Here is a 23,977-nt window from a genome sequence, read left to right as displayed (position 1 = left end):
ATTTGGTTTTTAAAGATTTTATTTAGATTTTATTTATTCATGAGAGACACAGAAAGAGAGAGAGAGAGAGAGAGAGAGAGGCAGAGACACAGGCAAAGGGAGAAGCAGGCTCCATGCAGGAAGCCCGATGCAGGACTCAATCCCGGGACTCCAGAATGCCCTGAGCCAAAGGCAGATGCTTAGCCGCTGAGCCACCCAGGGATCCCCTAACTGCCACTTTTACTGGACTATTCAGAATATAGTATAGAATGTGATAGTATAGTTTTAAGTGATATTAGTATTCTCAGTTAAGTCATATTTTCTTCTTCCAATTTTTATTTTTTGTTCTTTTTGAAAACAAAATTTGAAGGCAGTACTGAAATAACTTTTCCATTAAGAAAATATTTAAATTTTGGTTTTAAAAATGAGCAGAAAACCTGAGCAGTTCACCAAAAAAGATATGACTTATCAAAATATATGAAATGATGTTCAGATTCATGAGCAATGAGGGGAAATACAAATTAAAATACACCAAGAAACCATTGTCACCTTTTCAAATTGGCAAAAATTCCAAAGATTAGAATATGTTTAGTTGGTAAGTCTGAAAAAACAAACACTCTCATACATTGCTGATAGGAATGTGAAGTGCTACAATTTTATGAGAGTTTTGTAACACCTAATAAAACGTTGCCTGCATTTACCTTCCAGTCCAGGTTCAGTGATCTACCCTTATGGATTACCTGTACAAATAGGGAATTACATATGCCCAAAGTTGTTTACTATTGGATTGTTTATAATAGCACAAGATTAGGAAAAAGCCTAAATATCTGTCCATAGGAGACTGAATAAACTGTGATATTAAAAAGAATAAGGAAGATTTCTATGAGTTGGTATGGAATGATTTCCAGATAGAAAAAAATACATGTACAGACATTGGAGATGCTATGATTTCGGTTAGACCCACTGCAATAAAGAGAGTCGAATGAGTTTCTTTGTCTTCTAGTGCATATAAAAGTTACGTTTACCCTATACTGTAGTTTTTTAAGCATGCAGTAGCATTATGTCTGGAAACACAATGTATACAGCTTAATTTTCTTTTAAAGATGTTATTTATTTATTTATTCATGAGAAACACAAAGAGGCAGACATAGAGGGAGGAGCAGACTCCCTGTGGGGAGCCCCATGTGAGACTCGATCCTGGGACTCTGGGATCATGCCCTGAGCCAAAGGCAGATGCTCAACCCCTGAGCCACCTACACACCTTCATTTAAAGATACTTTAAAATTGCTATAAATGCTGTCACTGAGCTTACAGTGAGTTCTAATCTCTTTGCTGGTGGAGGTCTATGCCTCTGTGCTAATGGCTGAGATCGATCAGGGTTGTGATTGCTGAAGGTGGAGTGGTGGTAGCAATGTCTTAAAACAAGGTAACAATGAATTTTCCCACATTGACAGACTGTTCTTTGATGAATGTTTCTCTGCAGCATGTGATACTGCTCAATAGCATTTTATGCACAGGAGAACTTCTTTCAAGTCGAAGTCAGTACTCTCAAACCCTGCTGCCTCTTTGTCAACTAAGTTTATGTAATATTCTAAATCCTTTAAACCCTGCTGCCTCTTTGTCAACTAAGTTTATGTAATATTCTAAATCCTTTGCTGTCATTTTGATAGTCTTTGCAGCATCTTTATCAGGAGTAGATTCCATCTCAAGAAACCACTTTTCTTTGTTCATTCATAAAAAGCAACTCCTCATTTGTTCAAGTTTTGTCATGAGATTGCAGCAGTTCAGTCACATGTTTGGGCTCTACTTCTAGTTCTCGTGCTATATCCACCACATCTGTAGTCACCTATAATGGGTCAGATCTGAGGAGTAGCAGGGGGATTGGGGAATGTCCTGTTGGTGGAGAAGTCAGAACATATCCCATGTAGCGATTAAGTTTTCTGTCTTCTATGGGTGCAGTTTGTGGCGCTCCAAAACAATTACAGTAGTGACACTGGAAATCACTGATTACTCCACTGAAGTCTTGAGCCGTCCTCAGGGTCATCCATGAGGGTGGGAATCGACTTCTCCCAAGCTCCTGTTCATGTTGATATTTTGACTTCTTTTCATGAATCATTAATGTTCTTAATGACATCTAAATGGTGAGTCCTTTCCTGAAGGTTTTCAGTTTTCCATCAGAGGATTCACTATCTGTGGTAGCTATTGCCATATGAAATGCTGTTTCTTAAATGATGAGATTTGATAGTTAAAATGATTTCTTGTCCCATGGGCTGCAGAACGGATGTTACATTCGCAAGCATGAAAACATCAGTGTTAGACTTATTGTACATCTCCATCAGAGCTCTTGGATGACCAAGTACATTGTCATTACTGCTCATTGAAAGGAATCTTTTTCTGGGCAGTAGGTCTCAACAGTGGGTTTAAAATATTCAATAATCCAAGTTGTAAACAGATGTGCTGTCATCCAGACTTTATGGTTCCATTTATAGAGTATTGGCAGAGCAATTTGAGAGCATAATTCTTAAGGGCCCTAGGATTTTCAGTGGTAAGTGAGCATTGGCTTCAACTTAAAATCACCAGCTGCATTAGCCCCAAAGAAGAATCAGCTTGTTTTTTGAAGCTTTGAAACCAGGCATTGACTTCTTTCTAGCCATGAAAGTCCAGATGGCATCTTTTTTAAAATACAAGGCTGTTTCATCTACATTAAAAATCTATTGTTTGGTGTAGCCACCTTCATTAATGACCCTAGCTAGATCCTTCTGGAGAATTTACTACAGCTTTCACGTCAGCACTTACTGCTTTACCTTGCATTTTTATGCTGTGGAGATGACTCTTTCCTTAAACCTCACAAACCAACTCGGCTTGCTTCCAACTTTTCTTCTGAAGCCTCCTCACCTCCCTCAGCCTTCAGAGAATTGAGAGCTAGAGCCTTGTTCTGGATCAGGCAGGCTTGTTCTGATCAGATCAGGCTTTAGCTTAAGGGAATGTAGTTGGTTTGATCTTCTGTCCAGACCACTAAAACTTTCTCCATTATGAGCAATAAGGTTGTTTTGCTTTCTTACAATTCATGTGTTCACTAGAGTAACACTTTTAATTTCCTTCAAGAATTTTTCCTTTGCATTCACAGCTTGGTTAACTGGCACAAGAGGCCTAGCTTTTGGCTTGTCTTGGCTTTCGACATGCCTTCTTCACTAAGCTTAATCATTTCTAGCTTTTGCTTTAAAGTGAGAGATGTGTGACTTTTTCCCTTGAACTTAAGAGGTCACTGTAGGGTTATTAATTGGCCTAATTTCAATAGCATCAAGTTTCAGGGAATAGATCTGAGGAGTAGGAGGGAGATAGGGGAATGTCCTGTTGGTGGAGAAGTTAGAACACATCACATGTAACGATTAAGTTTGCTCTCTTCTATGGGTGCAATTTGTGGTGCTCCAAAACACTGAAAATCACTGATCACAGATCACCATAATAGATATGATACTAATACTGAAAAAGTTTGAAATATTGTGAGAATTGTGACACAGAGACACAGAGTAAGAAAATGCTGTTGGAAAATGAGCAAATAACCTTGTTTGATGCAGGTTTCCAGAAACCTTCAACTTGTAAAAAACACAGTATCTGTGAAGTGCAGTACAGTGAAGCACAATAAAACGAGGTATGCCTGTATGGTAATTGTACCTTTTTTAGAATTAAAAAGGGGGAAAATAAAAAAAAATCTGATTTTTGCAGAAGAGAAACACAGGAATAATTAACCCAGAGACCAGTGAAATAGTCATCTGTAAGGAGTGAGTAGGGGGCAGTGTGGGGAGGATAAGAATGGAAGTTAGACCCCTCTACAGATAAGTCTTTATAAAGTTGTGACTTTTAAGCTATGCAAATATTTCACATATTCACACAACAAAATTAAGTAAAAAGTGATTAAAAAGCAAACCTTAAGTTTGAATACAAATAGAAGCAAATGAACCTAACAAATTCATAACATACCCCCAAATTAATTTAAGTAACTTATAAATATTCTGATGGTATAGACTTGGGAGGAAATATTCTAAGAATCTTAACCTATGAACAGGTAATTTATTGTTGTTAGTGGTACTTATGTAGTAGTTGTAAAATTATTTTGTGTGTAGTATAGGACAGAGCAATGAGTAACTATATTGGATTTTGGGGAACCATTGTTTTGAGGAGATAAAAATATGGAGTAGTGGGAATTGAGAAGTACAGCATGGTTTTGAGTTTGAATTGGAGGTATTAATATGAACTCACAGATTTTAAAAAATATGTGTTCTATTTCAGTCCATGGAAAGGCATTAAAGGCAATGATGCCCTAGTAAGAATGAACATACTCAGTGCCAAAGTTTGGTTTCCAAAAAGTATTTTCTACTAAAGGTTGCCAGTGTTCCTTGGAGGAGTTCCTGATTCCAGAACATGGGGCAGTGAGATCCTAGAACATTTTATATCAGAAAGCAGGAAGAACTCAGAAATGGTTGGGGACATGTCAAAAGACCTAGCAGCCCACTTGAATGAAGGGTTCTCACAGGCCAAATTTGTGTGTAATTTGATATCAAAAAGAAAAATGATAGTAATGAACTATAACATACCAAGTGAAAAAATATGTTAGTCCATAATGATGCCCAAAAAAACTACCCCAATACAAAGAAAAAATGGGGGAGAGGGGCAGAATGTAGAGTTGTCCTTTACAGCAGAAGGGCGGCTAAGCATGTAGAGTGGTAATAATTCGTGCTAATCATTGAGTCCGGCAAAGATCAGTATTGGACATTAAAACCACTGAGTGAAAGATTGTAGGTGAAGAGGATATTTACATGATCTCAAGGTGTCACTCCACCAATTATTTATGAATTGCAAAGAGAAAGATACATTTTCATAGTGGAGAGGTCTGGCATCACACTCTCATTCGTGTGATCACATTTAGTATTACCTGTAATGGGTCAGATTGACAAGTGTGTCCTGAAGTGATGTAATGAGACATGTACAAAACCATCTATATAGTATTCCTGCCAAAATGCTTAACTTCTGTGTTTTAATGAAATGTGAATCAGACACATCCAAAATGTGTACATTCTATAAGACATCTGTCCCGCAAATGTCACATTCATAAAATAAATAACCCTGTTGGGATTATTCTAAAATGAAGGAGATGAAATGCCAACCAAATGTGGTACAGGTACCTTGATAGGGTCCTGAGATAGAGATCTCTCTCTCTTTCTATTTACAGCTGCATATTTTGGGTATAATTAGAGAAATTTGAATAAGAACTATATATTAGGTAATATGGAATCATAATAACTTTCTTAGATGATATACTATTAAAATAATTGCTTCTGTTTTTAAAAAAAAGTTGAAATGGATTTTGTTATTGTGAAGACTGGTTAAAAAATACTGAATAGCTTTGAAAGTATAATGTCATAACGTCATAAAAACAATTTATCAAATTAGGCAGGGTTTCATGAGATTATCTTTTAAAATGTCCTGTTGCAATTTAAATATTTGTAGATGTCCAGCCTGCATGTAGTGTTTAAAGATTGCATTTAATTGCTACTGTGCCATGATCAAGGATGATGAAATAATTTTATGTGTAGTGAGAATTTTTTAAAATGCTGTTTAATAAAACATTTCATTTTGTTTCCTTCTCTGACCAGACACAACCTTTTAAACTTTTAACAGAAAGTGAGACATTGGCAGTAGTTCAGTGAAAAGTCTAAAAGTATTAGTAACACAATTATCTTTATTGAGAAATATCTGTACCTTGCCTTTCTTGAAAGAATTTGATGACACACAAATGAAGACATAATAAAAGGAATAAAAAAAGAAAAGTTGAGGAAAAAAAACCAACAAATAAGCTAAGTGATTGCAGTGCTCACTGAGGATCAATAACATAGGGTGAAAAGGGAATCACAGTAATAAAGTACGTAACTCTTAAGGATCAGAAAGGCTAATAATAAGATCCAGTTTTTACCTGAGCTAAATTATTTTCAAAAAATCATGTGGTTGGGATGCCTGGGTGGCTCAGTGATTGAGCATCTGCTTTTGGCTTTGGGCCTGATCCTGCAGTCCCGGGATTGAGTCCCACATTGGGCTCCCTGCATGGAGCCTGCTTCTCCCTCGGCCCCTGTCTCTGCCTCTCTCTGTGTGTCTCGCATGGATAAATAAGTAAAATTTTTTTAAAAAAATAATCACGTGGCTTATTATGTGAAGTACGTTTATTGATGTTACATTGACCAACTGTAGTTTCATAGCCCATGTAAAAGTAGACTTACGATCATTTCTCATAGCAGCTGGTATAACATTAAGGAACAACAAATCACTGACACTAATTTTTAAAGGGCTAAACTGTTGTGGTATATAGGCTTCTGGTGATCTACTCTGATGTGAAGAGACCACATGAAATACTAGGAGATTGGCTGACTCATAGAGTCTCTGAAAATAATTTTTCTTGATTTAGTTTTGTGATGTGGTTGACCAAATACTGCCATCCATTGAAAAACAAGAGTGTCATATTCTATACTGTTGGTTCAAGGAAGGCATATAAGCACTACGAAATGAAGGGTACAATTGAGATTTTCTTATTTAAATTGTTTTCACTCTGGTTAGTTTTCTTTCACAAGAAATTAGTAATCATGTTCTAAGGGCAAATTGGTGGGCAAGGAATGTTGCTCTGTGGGCAGAAGTGTTTGCTGTGGACTAGCTCTCTTATCACATTGTAACCACACTTGCATGTTGTTCAAAACTGATAATCTGTTAGCTATTCAACTTTGACAGCTTAATAAAGATTAATTATGCATGCATAATTAGTTAGCAAATTGGTAGTGATAACAACTTGTTTCTATATTTGACCAATCTCTTATGTTACCTAATGTCTTTCTGTTTTTACCAGGTGACAACTAAATTGCAATTAATAAAGATAGAGAAATGATCTCATTTTAAAGAAGTGACATTCCTACTCAACATTGCTCTAATGATTAAATTTATAAATGTAGATAATGAGTGTTTATGTCACTAATGCTGTTAATCTACTTATTTTGAGCAATATTTGGTCTCATTAAATTCCTGTAAAACAGTCAAATAACTTAGGTATCTATTTAAAATGAAAGTAAAGCATTAATCAGTGAAATGGAGCTAACATAAAAATACTTAAATAAAGGAAGTTTCAGTCTTAGTCTTGATTAAATGATAAATAGCTGGTTTGGGAGAATCATCTTGGGAGTGATGAGCACTAAAAGTAAAACTGTACTGAGCAACCAGTTGCTGTTCAATCTCAAATATTTAACTGAGGAATTGGATTTGGGACATTAAGCGCTAAGTGGCCACTGTGTTTTAAGGGGGAAAATGCAACAGGATTTAATTGCCACTGAAATGTGGAGAGAAAAAGAGAGAAGTTAATGCAGTAGATAAACTGACGGTTCTTTTAAATACAAGTTATTAAATTATGTGGGTGCTAATTATAATCATATAAAAATGGTCCAGTGACACTGTCTTTAAGGAGATTTCTCTACTACAGTCGTAAGAAAGGGAGAGCTGACCCTGTTTGTGTGGACGTGCACATTGCCATTCCTTTTTTTTTTCTAATCCCATAGCATTGTATCACAGATGATAAATGCAGAGGCTGGGGAATTATGCATACCTAAAGGGAATATGTATTTAGTTACCAGCCATGTCTCGTGACCTTCTCTCGTGATCTAAGCCCTGAGCTCCAGTGATGACCACCGTATCCTGCTCTTCCTCAGCTAAATTTCTGTTAGCATTCATGAGACCAAGGTGTGTAGCACTTATTTTAAAACCTGAATCCTTCAACTGTTAAATCATAAATTACTGAAGACAGAACTCGAAAAACACAATATATCTAATAGTGAGAAGTAACATAATTTGACAGAAAATAAAATTACATCTAATACACTTTTTTTAATTTCAGAAGATCTTACCAATTGCCATTGTGAATGTTAAAATATAGAACTTTTTTATTAAAGGCTATTGTTAGCAGAAAATTTTGAAATTTAAATACAAATAAATCTTTTTAGAGGGAAAAATGTGCGGGTCCATAACTGAGTGTTTTAAGCATGCTTTAGAGACTAAGCAAATACTTAAAAGCTTGAAAATGATTCTTAATATTGTTACAATGTAGTTTTATCTTATGGTAGAGTTAATTCTGAATTTATCACATGAAGTGAAAGTCTTACATACTCAGAATTACCCTGGAGATCCCTTATCACCTGTAAAGTAATGGTACATATGTTTGTGTATATAACTCTGGGTCAATATAGAAATGTATAAATAATATAATTCAATGATATAGCTTTCGATAATTTAAAAATATATACTTACGTGATTTTTAGTTATGTAAAAAGTGATTTTGTTATTTTATGTCAAGTAAGTGGTTGGATTCAAATAAATGTGTGTGCATGTGTGTGTGTGTAAAGAGATAAACACAGGTACAAATTATATAAGTATACAATATGTATATTTAAGTAGAGATATCAAAGAACTTTCATCTTTAGTTGATTCGTGCTAATATGGTATAAATCAAACTAGTTTGGTATTTGGGCATCCTTAAACATGGAGCCTTAATATGCATATGCTTTTTATTTTTTCTAGCAGTCCAATAGTGAGAATGTAGTTACGATTTTTAAATGCATAAACCAAATCTCTCTGTGACATATTTTTGGAGCTGGTGTTGTAGGGAGCTGGATAGCATTCTTGAGGAAGCTTCTTAATATTATAACAACCACAGTTGTGTTTTACTAGGGTAAATGGGTAAAACAGACTGAGGCTGGACAGTATGCATCAAACAAGTTCAGTGCTGTTAGTGTAATGAGAAATATAGAGGAAGTTACATATGTTCTAATCTAGGCACAATACCGGTTAGATGTATATTTGTTATACGTTTGCTAGCACATGTTTTAAAAAGTCTCTCTCCAAATCTGATTATAGAAGTAGGATTGACTATAATCATTTCTTTACTGACTGTCTCACTCCAGTAGATTATATTTGGCACCTGGCTGCCAATGACTTGTATGTAATAAAGACCCTAAATGTTTATTGAATGAATGAATGAATATTGTTGTGCAATATTTATTTTGCAACATAATGCTCTTGTATGGTTTACAAAAACATATCTGTAGCTCTTAGGCTCCAGTCCTTTTTTGTGGCATGTGTGTATTCATGGAACCGTTATTCTCTGAGGGGCTTCTATCTGCTAAATCCTCAGGATTCAAGTCAAGTAAAGCAGGTCCCCTGTCCTCAAAGATCTTCCTGTCTAGGTGGAGGATGGGGCCGTGTATCCAGCATTACAGCTGATTTTGGTGGCAGTTCCCTTATTGTATGTGTGCAAGCGCAGAGTACTTGTGGGAGCATTGCGGATGCAACCACAGAGCTGGGCAGGCATCACTAATAAAAACTTCTGTGTTCTAAGTGCAGACATTTGGAGTTTATCCTGATAGTTATGGGAAGATTTAGATTTAGGCATAGAAAGCACATTCTGTCTGTAATGTGGAAGATGGGCATTTTAGAGACAAAGATGGGGTTAGAAGGGATTACAGTAATCCTAGTGAAAAGTGATAAGGGCGTATCAAGTGTTTCTAGAGTAACCGAGAGGGTAGGAAATGGGAATAGGTAAAGCAGTAGAATTCACAGGACTTTGGTGAGTAGATAGTCATGAGGTTGAATGAGAGAGAGAGAAGTCTCATAGATGTCGCTGAACCAGTCAGCTTCCTTCTCGTGATCTTCTCTGAAGTCAGACTTGCTTGACAAAACCACAACCCTGCTCCTGCCTACTTTGCATGTACTGTACTCCCAAGAGACTGAATATGGCTGGAGAAAAATGAAGTGCTCAACAGGCTTCACATTGAATTTATGAACCTCAACTTGATACTTACTGTTCCCTGGTAGGTATACTGTGCTTTCCCCTCAAACCTGTAATACCTTATTCCTCCCCTACTTCTCAGCTCATAATCTATATCCTACTTTATTCCTGATTGAAACAGAAGAGAACTCCCACGAATTTAGAATGCCACATCTACTCAGCCATTATCATTTGGATCCACTGTTCTGCATTCTTGCCTGTTATCATAGATGATGGGTAGCTCTCCACCACACCAGACCCCATTTCCTCTCATCTACTTAAGGACCTAATCCTAGAAATTACCTCTCTCCTTCATCATCAACAGTTTTTCTCTTTTTACATTAGGCCATGAACATTCCATTTTAATTATTTCACCCATCTTAAAAATTGTCTTGACCCTACTTTGTCCATCTGCTCTGTCCAATTCCTTAGTTCCCCTTTGTAGAAAACACTTGAAAGTACTGTCAATACTTGCTGTTTCCAATCCTGCTCCTCCTATTTTCTCTTAAACCCACTTTAGTCAGGCTGTTACCCACCACCACTCCATCAGAACTGTATAGCAAGGTCACCAATGACTTCCACCTTGCTCAGTCTAATGGTCCGTTCTTGTGCTTAACCTGTCAGCAGCATGAGGTGCAGAGGATGACTCTCAACTTGATACACTTTCCTCACTTCCTTTCTAAGACATTATCGACTTTTGGGTTTTCTCTTGCCTTCACAGTCACCTTTGCTGCTTCCTCTTCTCCCTGACCTGGATGTTCAGATGCTCCAGGACTCAGTGCTTGATCTTCATTTCTTTTCTGCTTGTATTTATTCCCTGATGTTGTTGCCAGTTTCAGGCTTTAATACAACTGACATTTCCAGTCCAGCCTCTTTCCCCAAGTTCCAGACCACGTTATCAGTTGCTTACTCTACATCCTTTCTCCCTTGATGTCATTTCAAATAACACATCCAGAACAGAACTGACATTTATCTTCCTCCCCAAACCTGCTTTTAGCAAAAAAGATTTCCACATGTTGGTTAATGGCAGTTCTTTCCAGTTGCCTAGATAAAAAACCATGTATCATCCTTGAGGGTTTTTTCTTTTTTTTTCCTCTCACCATCCCATGATTAATTCATCAGGAAATCATACAGGGTCTATTTTCAGAATATGTGCACAATATGTTAAGAATCCTACCACTTCTTACTATTTCCATGGCTACCATTTGGGTATGAATTGTGGGAATTGCTAAGAGACCCACCAAAATCCATTCTTCCTTTCTTGAGAAACCTAGTTGGACTAAATTTCCCCATCTTCGTTTATATAGTTCTGTCCGTATGACAGTTTTCTCTTGTGGAATAGAAGTGAACTTAAGTGCAGGACCCATTAAAACTTCCCATTCTAATTTCCTCCATATTATGTTCCTTTCTGCTTGTATTTAGATAAAAACAGGGGACTTTCAAAAAGATGGTGTAGAGCTAAAAGAAAAGATGGAAGCTGTCTAGATATAGAACAGTTGTCTTCCTGACCTGAATTACTTATCCAGGGATATTATACAAACAAAGAATAAACTTTTGTTGTGTCTAGTTAGTATGTATTTAAGTCATTTTGACATAGTAAATTATTCTGCCCCAAAGTACAGTCACCTCTCAATTGTGTAACTGAAATAGTTCTTACTGAACTTTCCCCTTTTGGTCTGTTCTCATCACAGAGTGTTCCCTTTAAAATTTCAGTCAGAGCTTGTCTCTTATCTACTCAGAACTGTGCATTGCTTCCAAGGCCCTACATGATCTCCCTATCATTTTATTTTTCTATGCTCATCTCCTACTGTCCTTTTCTCCCCCTGTCGTGCTTTGACCAAACCAGCTTTCTTGTTTTTCACTTATGTTAGCTGTGCTCCTCTCTCCAAGCCCTTGCACCAACTCCTCTTTCTGGAATGTTCTTCTCTCTAATATCCAAATGGCTACTTCTTCATATGCTTCAAGTCTTGTCAAGTCTTCTCTTCTCAATGAGGCCCATGCTGACCACTGTATTTAAAATTATATTTTATCACTCCCCCCAGCATTTACAAATCTTACTTATTCTACTTTGTTTTTATAACACTTTTCATTTTGTAATATAATATATAGTTTACTTATTATGTTTATTGTAATCTTCTCTTCCTTGAATATAAGCTCCATAGGATAGGATCTTGGTCTGGTTTGTTCTTCAGTATGTCCCAGGTTCCTTGAACATTCAGTGCTTGACACATAAGTAAAATGCTTAAATAAAGACTAAGTGACTTATTATTTCACTAATAAGTGAAAGAATGGGAGGTTTTATGTTTACTGTTTTATTTATTTTTTATTTTTAAAATTATTATTATTATTATTATTATTATTATTTGTTTACGCTGTTTTAGGGGACATACTTTGCTAGGTGGGAACACAAGAGTTTGTTTCAGAAGTGAGAGGAAAGCACCATAATTGAAATTGTTAGCTTCACCACTGATTGCCACTATATGCTGACAGCCTATAGCTTAATTTTGATTCTATAAAAATAAAGATTATCATGCTTATAGATCTCTTAGATATTGTGACAGTCTGTTACCACTTACAATATACTTTGCAGCTGGAAAACATTTTTCAGTGAATGCGGAATAGTAATATTGAATTATTAAAACCAACTATTTTAAAATCATCCTATCACTCAAAAGCCTGTTTTCACCTTATTTTACTTTTGAAAAGCTCCCCACCATGGGCAGCCCTGGTGGCTCAGCGGTTTAGCACTGCTTCAGCCCAGGGCCTAATCCTGGAGACCCGGGATCGAGTCCCATGTCAGGCTCCTTGTGTAGAACCTGCTTCTCCTCCCTCTGCCTGTGTCTCTGCCTCTCTCTCTCTCTGTGTCTCTCATGAATAAATAAAATATTTAAAAAAAAAAATGAAAAGCCCCCCCACCTTTTTGTCATCTTTTCCGATGACAAAGTTCTTTCCAGTTTAAAATTCATTGTTCAATAGGCACTTGGTTAGTAAGGTATGCTTTGATATCAAAATCTATACCTTAAGGTAGAAGTATATTTATAAAATTGGGGATCACAAATACAATTCCAAATAGAATCCCTTTACCAGTTAACTGTTACATAAGCAGATTGGTGGTTTCCACCTCTTTACTCCTATAACCTAGAAGTGACTTGTATCCAAAGTAGGTAAATAGTGAATACAAATAATTTTTAAATTTTTTTTTTATTTTTTTTATTTATGATAGTCACACAGAGAGAGAGAGAGAGAGAGGCAGAGACATAGGCAGAGGGAGAAGCAGGCTCCATGCACCGGGAGCCCGATGTGGGATTCGATCCCGGGTCTCCAGGATCGCGCCCTGGGCCAATGGCAGGCGCCAAACCGCTGCGCCACCCAGGGATCCCGTGAATACAAATAATTTTTAAAAAATTTATCTGATACATTTTTTCATGTAGTCTACTGATAAAAAATATAATATCAGGAAACTGAACTGATTTTCAGCAAGTCACTAGTCATTAAAGAGCTTTTAAAAAAAACCTCCATAAATATATATTCTTTACTGAATTTGTGAAATCTGGCAGTAAATAGAGAACTAACTGATAAGGTATGCTGAAGGTTAATGGTTTTCTTGGATAAGTCTAAAATACAGTGGGAAACAAGCTGTGTTCTTAGCACTTGTAACTTTGGTCTGAATATCATAAAAAATGTGACAGAATTGAGGAGAAAAGCAGGTACCTAGAAGTTTATTTTACTATTAATGGGGGATAAGAAGTTAAACAATCTTTGTAAGTTCCATAATATCTCTGATCTCATTTTTGTCACCTCTTCCCTACAAGTCATTTCCAGCTATGTAGCTCTTTGATGAGTACTTACTCTTCCACTATGCTGGCTCTGCTCTTTTTTTTTTTTTTTAATTTTTGTAAGTATAATTTTTTTGTCTTGTTGAGGCTTAACTATTATCAACGTTGATATTTTCTATGGTGTAAAATGCAGTGAGAAAAAAACCCAGTATTTAGAAAATGTAGTGAAATAATTTGTACTTCAGTGGCAAACTGCATTGTCTACATGTAGCACATCCTTCTGGGTTATTCAATTCCCATCTCCCATTATCTTTGAGTGGTTGTAAAACTCCTCCTCCTCTCTCCTCTTTCTTTTCTCCCTTTCCTCCTCCCTGACTTTAATATGGGAAACTAAAATAGATCCAAAGCTAGAGTTGACTTACTAGTTTTTAATTCAGAACCTACTACTGTATGAAGCAAATACCAAATGTACACTTTTCTCCCTTTCCCCCCTTCCATGCCTCCAAACTGAGGCATTTTGAAAAACGGTGCAAAACAAAATCTTGATACTTGGAAAATTGTGCTTTTATGTGTAGCCTTTATATACATACTCTAGAAATACGTATTATTTCTTAAAATTTCATGTATGTATATCCTAACTTTTATAAGCATCGTAAAGACTTCCAGGCTAGGTTTAAATACTTGCCTCCAAGTACTTACTGCTGTTACAATGGGAACGAGGAGGAGATAATGATTTCCTGTGATGTCTGAGTAGGTTAATAGCCTTGTTATAAAAGAGCAGTACTAAACATTTTAGAAATTTTCTCAATGTTCTGCTTCATTGTTCAAGTGGTATTGCCTCCAGAAATATATATTCTTTAAATCTGAATTTATTTATTTATTTATTTTGTTAAAGCTTTTTTAAAAATTTTTTTATTTATTTATGATAGTCACACAGAGAGAGAGAGGCAGAGACATAGGCAGAGGGAGAAGCAGGCTCCATGCACCGGGAGCCCGACGTGGGACTCGATCCCGGGTCTCCAGGATCACGCCCTGGGCCAAAGGCAGGCGCTAAACTGCTACGCCACCCAGGGATCCCTAAATCTGAATTTAAATTGGAAAAATTTGGTGGGGGGATACAACTGTTCTGAACTATAGCCATGGGACAGAAGAAAAAAAAATAATCTGAGAAAAAAAATAATCTATAACATAGTGTGGGAGGAGGGAAAGGAATTAACATTTATAACATTTATAATACTTTTATTGTTTATTCCTCCTGTTTTCAGATTTCCTTTGGAGAGCAAGAAACATATATATTAAACAAGATCTTGTTTGTATAGACAATAAGATAATATTTGAAAGAGTGTAGTTGCTGAATTTGATTAAACTATTTTATATATGAAGAAAATAGTTCATAACACTGTTAAAAAAACAGTAAATGAAAAAATAATTCATTAGTCACAAAACTACAGTAAATGTTAATTTAACAAATACCATTGATACTTAAAATATTGTAAAATGATACCTACTACTTAGCTCTTGTATATACTGTGCACTTTATGTCATATTCAGTAATGGTAGATTAATTTACAGCTTTCTTTCTCTGGTGGCATGATCTACATCATAGCAACCAAGCTACAGCACCTTTTATTTCTAGTTGGGGTCTGTTTTGTTCTTCCTCATTTTCCATTTTTCCTACCCATGATATGGTATATTAACTAGTAAACATAGAAAATCAGAGAAAGCAAAGCATATAATTCAACGTAGGTGCTAATTTAAGATCCTTTTTCACTTAGTCGCATTGACTTCAGCTACTTTTAATCTGTAAAGTCGACTATTATTGTGAACTTTATTTTTATTTTTTGAAACTTAGAAACAAGCATACAAATATTTGTATAAACATAAATATATTTTTATTATTGCATATAACATTTAAATTCCCAGTTGGATGTATTTGCAAGTAGATTAATTGGGATCATTAATAATCATTATTTGTATTACTAACCCTTTTTTATTTGATTATCAGAGTAATGCTATCATATCCGTGAATTTGAAAAGATTATTCTAGATCACAACTTAAGTAATGACATCTTACACATCAGCAAAAATCTAAATGCTGTTGTAAAGAAGGAAAACCTCTTCTCTCCTCTTAGGTTCAGTGTCTGGGGCCTACACATTGAACTGACAGAAGAGAGATTAATTGTGGAAGAAGTTTATTTCCTCTGCACACAGGAGAAGAGGGGCTCATAGCTGATAAAACCCCAAATGGCAATTTCAACTGGTGGCTTATATACCACTTTAACAAAGGGTGATAAGGTGTGGTGAAGAGACCAGGCAAAGCAAAAGGGGTGTGGGCCTCAGAGGGGTTAGGATGAGTTGTGGAATGGTGATTAGGAACTGTTTAGTAAGTAAGGGTATTTTGGTAAGGTTTCTTATGCAGACTCCAGTCATCTCAGTGGATAAGAGTTGTCCCTGGAATCATTGTGTTCTTCTCTCCCTGTTATGGGAGAGGGCACCTTTACAAAGGGAAATTTATGTCCTACTTTGAGGTGAAAGGGGGAGGGCCATTGTTCTTTCTTTATTTGTGGTTTCTTAATTGCCTTCAGCTCAAAATAATCCTTATGCTGAAGTGGCATATTCTGATACCCTTCACTATATAGATAGAAGAGAAAAAAAAGTCAGTTTAAACTTGTTTTATTTGATACTTCCATTATAGAAAAGCAGAAAATAGGCGATTGTTTTGTCAATTTATTTTGGACTTACTGCTTATTTTGACAGTATTGTATTAATCATCCAATGTTTACCTAATTTCCTTTTTTTAATTTTTAATTTTTTTAATTTAAAAAAAATTAAATTTTCCTAATTTCCTTTAGTTCAAAATTCTTTGGGCAAAGCAAAGTAATTATTCAGCAGTGTAAGACCTAATCAATTGTTTTATGAAGATGAGTAGTTAGGTAATCAGTGGAAGCATTTTTGTGTACCTAATGTAGGAATATCAGATAATCAGTATTTGTCTTGGGTTGTAACACCATTGGACTGCTACACCATTTAAGGCCACCAGTACCTCAGCTACACCACTTCTTTGTACTGTCCAGAATGTCCATCATTGAATACAGTGTATTCAAGAACTTTCCTTTCTTTTTACTTCATTCCCATAGGCCTGATAAGCTTCTTTTACCTTCAGCCACCTGCAAAGATGTTAAGATTTGAGGGACCCTATTGAGGGAATATATCTTAATATGTCCAAGACTCTAAAATTACACAAAAATTAATCTTGATTTCTATTTTTAAAGGTGTTATCAGATAATATTAGCAATGCATAAATGCATTCTTTATTAAAAATTATGTTACAGATAATACTAAAGTCTTTCTTTTGCCTTCCCAATGGGCCCATCAGTTCAGTTCTCCCCAACCTTCCTGGAAGGAAACCATTTGAATTTGGTATATATTTTTCCAGATATCTCTCAATTTTGTAAATGTATATTAAAGTATAGTGTCCCTGGGCTTTTCCTAAATGGTGCCATACTGTATAATTACTCCATGACTTACATTTATATTCAATGGTTTGTCTTGGTGACTTCCTCATGTTACTCCCTGTAGATCCACATCATTCCTCCAAACTGCATTTACTATAAATCAGCTTACTAATTCCCCTCTTGGTGTATATTACTGTAAATATATTTATTTTCATTTTAAAATTCTTTATTAAAATATTTTTAATCTGTTAAGTCTATTTTTATATCTTAAATTATTGAAACATAAATGACATACCATGCTGCATTAGTTTCAGGTATACAACATATTAATTCAAGTTTATAGATTACTCAGTGCTCACCACAACCAGTGTAGTCATCATCTGTCACCGTACAATGTTATTACAACATTATTGACTATATTCCCTATGCTGTACTTTCTATCTCCATCATTTATTTATTTTATAACTGGAAATTTGCACCTCTTAATCCTCTTTATTTCACCTGTCACCTCCCTCTTGCTCCCCTCTGGTGACCATGATTTTGTTCTCTGTATTTAAGAGTCTGTTCATTTTGTTTTTTTAAGATTCCACTTAAAAGTGAAATCGTATGGTATTTATCTTTCTGTGTCCAACTTATTTCATTTTGCATAATATCTTCATGTTATTGCAAATGGCAAAATCTCATTCATTTTTATGGCTGTGTAATCATTGTGTGTGTGTGTGTGTGTGTGTGTGTGTGTGTACGACATTGTCTTTATCCATTCATCCATCACTGGACACTTGGGCTGCTTCCATAATTTGGTTATTGTAAATAACACTACAGTAAACATAGGGGTGCATATATCTTTTCATTGGGTATATATCTGGTAGTGAATTATTGAATCTTATGATATATCTATTTTTAATTTTTTTTAAAGTAAGCTCTACACCTAATGTGGGACTTGAACTCATGACTCTGAGATCAAATGTCATACCCTCTACTGACTGGGCCAGCCACGGTGCCCCTCTTTTTAAAATTTTTTAGGAACCTCCATACTGTTTTCCACAGCAGCTGCACCAGTTTGCATTACCATGAACAGTGCATGAGGGTTCCTTTTTCTCCACATCCTCACCAAAACTTGTTTCTTGTGTTTCTTAGTCTATCCATCCTGACGGGTGTAAGGTGATAAATCTTATTGTGGTTCTGGTTTGCATTTCCCTGATAATTAGTGATGTCAGGCATCTTTTTATGTGTCTGTTTGTTATCTGTATATCTTCTTGGAAAAAGACATTCAGGACATCAGAACCCAGTTGAAATGTCACCTTCTCGGGGAGGCCTTTCCTGCCCACCCAATTTAAATACCTCATTAGCCCTCCCTTTCACATTATACGGACTTATTTTTTTTATTATAGCACTTATTACTACTTTCTATTTTACTGTTTGTTTTCTCGAAACTTCTTGTATGTCTCTAAGTTTCAAAAAGTAATGACAGTTTTTGTCTTATTACAGTAATATGTCCTCTTCTGGGTAGGACAGCACCTATCACACAATGAGCATACAGTAAATGTTTCTTGAATGTATGGGCCAGATACTCCCTTTCACTTTACTCCAGTACAAATTCTTTAGAATCCTTTCTGTGGAGCCTTTCTTTAGCCACAGCCAGCATACCTGCCATGCACTGCTGCGGGGAGGAGAGGGATAAAGTCTGGTGAAGGAAGAGCTGATGGAAGGAGAAAAGGGCAAGATTATATTGAGGTGTGAACAGAATGGAAAAGATGGAGTAACAGGAGAGAGAGGAAGGGAGAAAAAGCTACAATCTGTTCTGACACAATTGTGGCATTAAGTTTTATTTTACTTTTTTTGGATAAAATGATGTAAATATTTTTCAGATTCATAAAATCCTAGAAATGAAAGGTTAGATTTAATCCAACTCTTTTTACATACATAGCTCTTTTTAGATGAGAAATAGACCTGAGAGATGAAATGACAAGTCCGAATGGCACAGTTAACCTGCTGATAGAACTGGGACTCCAGTCTCTGATATTTTGAATCTTATTCTAATTCCTTTTCTTAATGTATGTTTTAATTTACCACATATACAAAATGTTGATTTAGGTTCTGAACATTTGCATCTTCACAAATATCTTTCTTTTCCTTCCCAAATAGGTGGAAAACAGACCAAAGTACTATGGAAGAGAGTAAGTATGGATTATGAGAAAACATTTTATAGATTGGAATATTTAAGAGAGACAGGTAAATGGATGCTTGTAGTAAAAATAAAAGCAAGATGGGAAAAAAAAGCAAGATGAAGGAAGTATTCAAGTTTGAATGAGTTAAGTTATTTTCTGTTTACAAATTATTCTAACTGGTGAAAATATGAAAAGTAAAGAGAATAGTGTAGAGAAGCAAATAACATGGAAAAATGTGTATATGGAATTATAAAATAAAGATGCAATTCATATAAATAATTAATCCTTGATGTGTATGAAGGAAAATGTATATATTTGTGTGTATATGTATTAAGCATGTCAATGTATATTTATGTAGGTACATACAGTGAGGGTAGGGTGGTTTATTGTATATTTATACTTTTCTTTATTTTCCAGATTTTCTATAAGTAAATTTATGCTATGCAGAAGTAACTAGTGTTAACAATCCAAAGTATTACCTTCTGAGGATCTATTTTCCTAATGGTCTTACAAAATTGAGATATTATAGATTTAATTTTATAGCCTGATTTTTCCACTTAATAATGAACATTTTTCTATTTTATGAAAAATGTTGTAGTAATTTTTTAAATGCTTAATTTTTCTGATTATAAAAAAAAGAAATACAGCCCTTTGGAACAAAGAATAAAAATCACCTATAACCCAATCATTCCTCGAATAAGCCTTTTTCAAGACTTAAGATTATATCAGATAAACAATGACGTGTGTAGCAAGTATTTTAAATTTTTAAAAATTCTGTTTAAGTTTTCATAACTTTTGTGAATAGAACATAGAACATAGGCACTTATGAGTTGGGGAGAGCCACTGATGGTACTTATGGTTGTAATTTAGTCACTGCTGCTTTTGGCACTTAGTTTGCTTCTAAACTATATTATAAAATGATATTATCAGAAACATCTTAGTGCATAAAGCTTTTTCTGGGGTGGAAATTTCGGTTCAAATGGTATGAAGAGTTTTACAGATCTTTAAATAGCTTTGTCAGGTTCTGTTCCAAAGTCTGTATCCTTCATTGTGATTTTCTTTTAAAATAATTGAGTTTTTAAAAACAAATAAATATTAAATTTTACCAACTTTATTAACTGATGTCATGTAAACTTAAAACAATATGCCAATATGCTAATCTGTGGTATGTGTTACTACCAGGCATAGGTTACCAGTAGTCTTCCTGCCTCTGGCAGAGTCTGATGGATCTGGTTCTGAATGATTGAGAGATATATGAAGATAAGAAATTCCCAGGGTCCACTTTTAAACCTAGCTGCTCTGATTATCATGAATTGAACATATGTACCATGAACTGTTTTAAGACCAAAATTGAGAAAGACTGAACCATTTCCATTATAAAAACTCCAAAAATTTGCCACTTGTCCACTAGTAAAGTCCTTACATTTTCAAGGTGCCATTTCATTCCAAAATCAAGTGACTGTTGTATTTTTCATACTAGTGAAAACCACACGGTATCACTTGAGCAATCCCTCAATTCAGTTATTCTTGAATTACTGAAAGGACATAATATATGTGTAAGTTCTTTGTAAATTTTAATTTTAAATCACCATACAAATATGTAAGATTTTTTTCCTTTTAATAGTAATCATCAGTCACCACTGACATTTTTTTTTCAGTGTTTTATGTCAGAATGCTGTAGATGAATCTACTGTCTTTGTGTAAAGACTGTGTTATTTATGTTTTTTCTTCTTCCTGCTTTTTTCCCTGTTAATCAAAAATAGGATTTTAGCAGGGAGTGAAAGCAAGTATTACTGTTGTTTGCTTTTGGCCTGAGTATCCAGTGATGCAGATTATGCACATTATTGGGCAATCATGCCAATTAAGGGCAACCCAGGGTCCTGGGAAATTGCCAACTTAGACTGTGAGCCAGAATTCTGGAGCAGTGCCACTAGTGTGCAGGAAGGAAATGGGACACATTGCTGGATATTTGTTAGTATGTCCATATGGTCAGACAGCTACATGAGAAGGGAACGTCCTCTCGAGAGAGAGGTGGTTGATCTTCCCTTAGATGGATGTGAATTTTGATTTCAAAATTGTTAAATGAATTGGAGAGCTACTTTGGTATGGTTCTTGTTACCACAGGGAAGCTGGCCAGGGGCCAGGCCCAGAGAAACACAAGCAGAGTTAAACTCAACTGCTCCCCTTCGACTATATGGCAGTACTTTGTCTAGAAAATAACAGGAGAGCATGGAGGGGTTTATTTTATTTTGCTTTACTAAAAAAGGTAGAAAGCATTCAGTTTCTGAATTGACTTTTTTCTTAGATTTCACGGCATGATCTCCCGAGAAGAAGCAGACCAGCTCTTGAGTGTGGCAGAGGGGAGTTACCTTATTCGTGAGAGCCAGCGTCAGCCGGGAACCTACACTTTGGCTTTAAGGTTGGTCATGGACCTGTAATTATAACTGTGCTTCATTTAAAACCCTCTTAATAGAGGGCTTTAAATTTTAAAAGCATCCAGCATGTAATTGAATTGGTTCTTGTTTTCTTGGGACCTAATTACCATTTTAATAGCTTTGAGACCCTTAAAAAATTCCTCATGAATGGTAGCACTCAGTAATTAAGAATTGAAAAACTTTTAAAGCATTTTTATTGTAGCTGCTTTCTTCTATTTCATCTTACCCTTTCTGTCCCATCTGTCCTGCTGTGTCAATTCCCATCGATTTCTTGAATAAGGAAAGGAACTGAGAGAAAAGATCTTTGTAACTCATAAAATTAAAGCCAATATCATTTCTCTTACGTTGGCTTTTGGTTGAAGCAGCTTTTCTTGGGAGTTCTTGGCTCTTTCCTCTCAACTGAACTTTGCCTAGTATTTTGGCTCTTCTTAACTTACAGTATAGTGCACAGAAACAGATATTTCCATGCCCTGCAGTAATAACAGAACAGTAATACAATAGCATGCTTACCCACTGGGCTTACTTCCTGCCGGGCCTTGGACCTCATTTAATCTTCTCAGCAACTCTAGGATGTGTGTACTGTTACTATCCTCACTTCACAGAGAAGGGAACTGAGGATGTAGAAGTGGAGTAACTTGGCCAGGGGGATACGTTTAGGAATTTGGGTAGCTGATATTTGAAGCCAGCTAATCTGGCTTCAGAGTCTAGGCTCTTAGTCACTCTCCATTGCTGCCTCTCCAAAGGCTTGGAATAATTATCCATTGTCTTTGTGCGTTCATTCATCCATTCTTTGGAAAAGACTTAAAAGTAGAGACTTCCTCAGAAGGGGGTCAGAGACATGGCAATTATTTGGGTAGCCACAATGAGAGAACAGGGAAGATGATGTTGTTGTTCTAATATGACCGTGTTGAACTCCTTCTCTGATCACTCATGCCTGTTTGAGTTAGCAGGGACTGCTCTTAATCCCATCCACGAGACTTAATCTTTCTGTCAAAAATCTAGTATTGTTTTCTACCAAATTCTGAATCAGTTGTGCACTTGGAGAATAAAGCTTGTTTGCAGGTGCAGAAATTTGATTTTAATGGCAGATTATAAAATGTGAATCTTCCTTTAATTATTTAATTATGTTGTTTTTTGGTTTAAATTATGGTATATGGGGAAAAATTCTGGGCTGGAAATTCAAATACTTATTCATTTTACCACCAAATGAACTAAAGACCGATTCAGGTAAATCACAGAATTCCCTGAAGTCAGTTTTTTCTTCTTTTTATGGCAAGCATTCTGTAATTCTAAGATTCCATAACACTCCATTTCCCAATAGTCTGACTGTGTGTCTGGGGTAAGCGAGTGTACACATGAAGACATATGGACCAGAATAATGAAGAAGGACGTAGGATGAGGGAAATATAGATAGATATCTGCACAACACTGTCCTTTCCTTTTATTGCTATCTGCCCTAAATCGCTCCAAGGTCACATAGGAAGTTACAGAACTGAACTGGAGCTCAGTGTTGCCTCATTGCAAAGTTCAGGTACTTCATTATATCATATTGCCACTCACCTTCTAGCGTGGCTGTCCCTTACTTTTCACTGAAGGACATCAGTGAACATCCTAGGGCCAGGGGTTTAGTGTAGAGAAAAGTGGCACCTCAAGCTCCAAGGCTCTTCCTCCTTCCTACCTGTAGGAACTGTAGGAATACAGTAACTGTGTTTTTATAATATAATACAATATAATATAATCCTGTAATTTTATAATTACTTCCATCCAGTTGAGCCTAGGAAATCTGAGATAGAAATTGGAGAATAGATGAGCATGAGATGGATGGGAATGTTTTTAGTTCTTATGTCTGGAGGAAACATACAGCCTTTCTTTTTTTTTTTATTTTATTTTATTTTATTTTTATTTTTTTTTTACAGCCTTTCTTTTGTTATTGAAAATAACCATAAAACTATACATAGAAAAGAAATAGTAATGAGTAAAAGGGTCTGTAGTTGGAGTAGGGAATTTGTGAATATACACTGTAATTTACATGCTGAAATATGATCTTCCTGGATTTGAACTAGATGTATAGCAGGAAAGTGTTAAGGAGAATATGAAAATAGGTTGTATTGATATATTGGATATTCCCCATTTGGACTGATGATTCTTCCAAGTCACATCAGTTTATTTTGTTTTCAACATTATGCATGATCTGTTTAGGGGAGCCAGTTTCATAATTTATAAACATCAATGTTCATTATGCATTTATTGTGTTAGCCATCAGCCCTAAAGTTAGCAACAACTGGGGCACCTGGGTGGCTCAGTGGTTAAGCGT

The 23,977-nt window shown here is 35.7% G+C and overlaps 1 protein-coding gene across 6 annotated transcripts in view; it reads left to right on the top strand.

Moving 5' to 3' along the window:
- The window catches only part of CHN1 (chimerin 1), a 194,641-nt gene that overhangs the window by 56,252 nt on the left and 114,412 nt on the right, over positions 1 to 23,977 (top strand). For 5 of the 6 annotated variants that reach the window (XM_041722806.1, XM_041722800.1, XM_041722801.1 and 2 more), the window contains 2 exons: positions 19,206 to 19,237; positions 21,534 to 21,647. In XM_041722806.1, coding sequence (XP_041578740.1) covers positions 19,206 to 19,237; positions 21,534 to 21,647 — 146 coding nt within the window. The remainder of the gene's footprint in view (positions 1 to 19,205; positions 19,238 to 21,533; positions 21,648 to 23,977) is intronic. The other variant, XM_041722802.1, reaches the window with a different exon arrangement.

Source organism: Vulpes lagopus, chromosome 11 (genome assembly GCF_018345385.1).
Source record: "Vulpes lagopus strain Blue_001 chromosome 11, ASM1834538v1, whole genome shotgun sequence".
Lineage (NCBI taxonomy): Eukaryota > Metazoa > Chordata > Mammalia > Carnivora > Canidae > Vulpes > Vulpes lagopus.
Note: the sequence above shows the minus strand (reverse complement) of the source record. Positions and strands in the feature narration are given on the sequence as shown.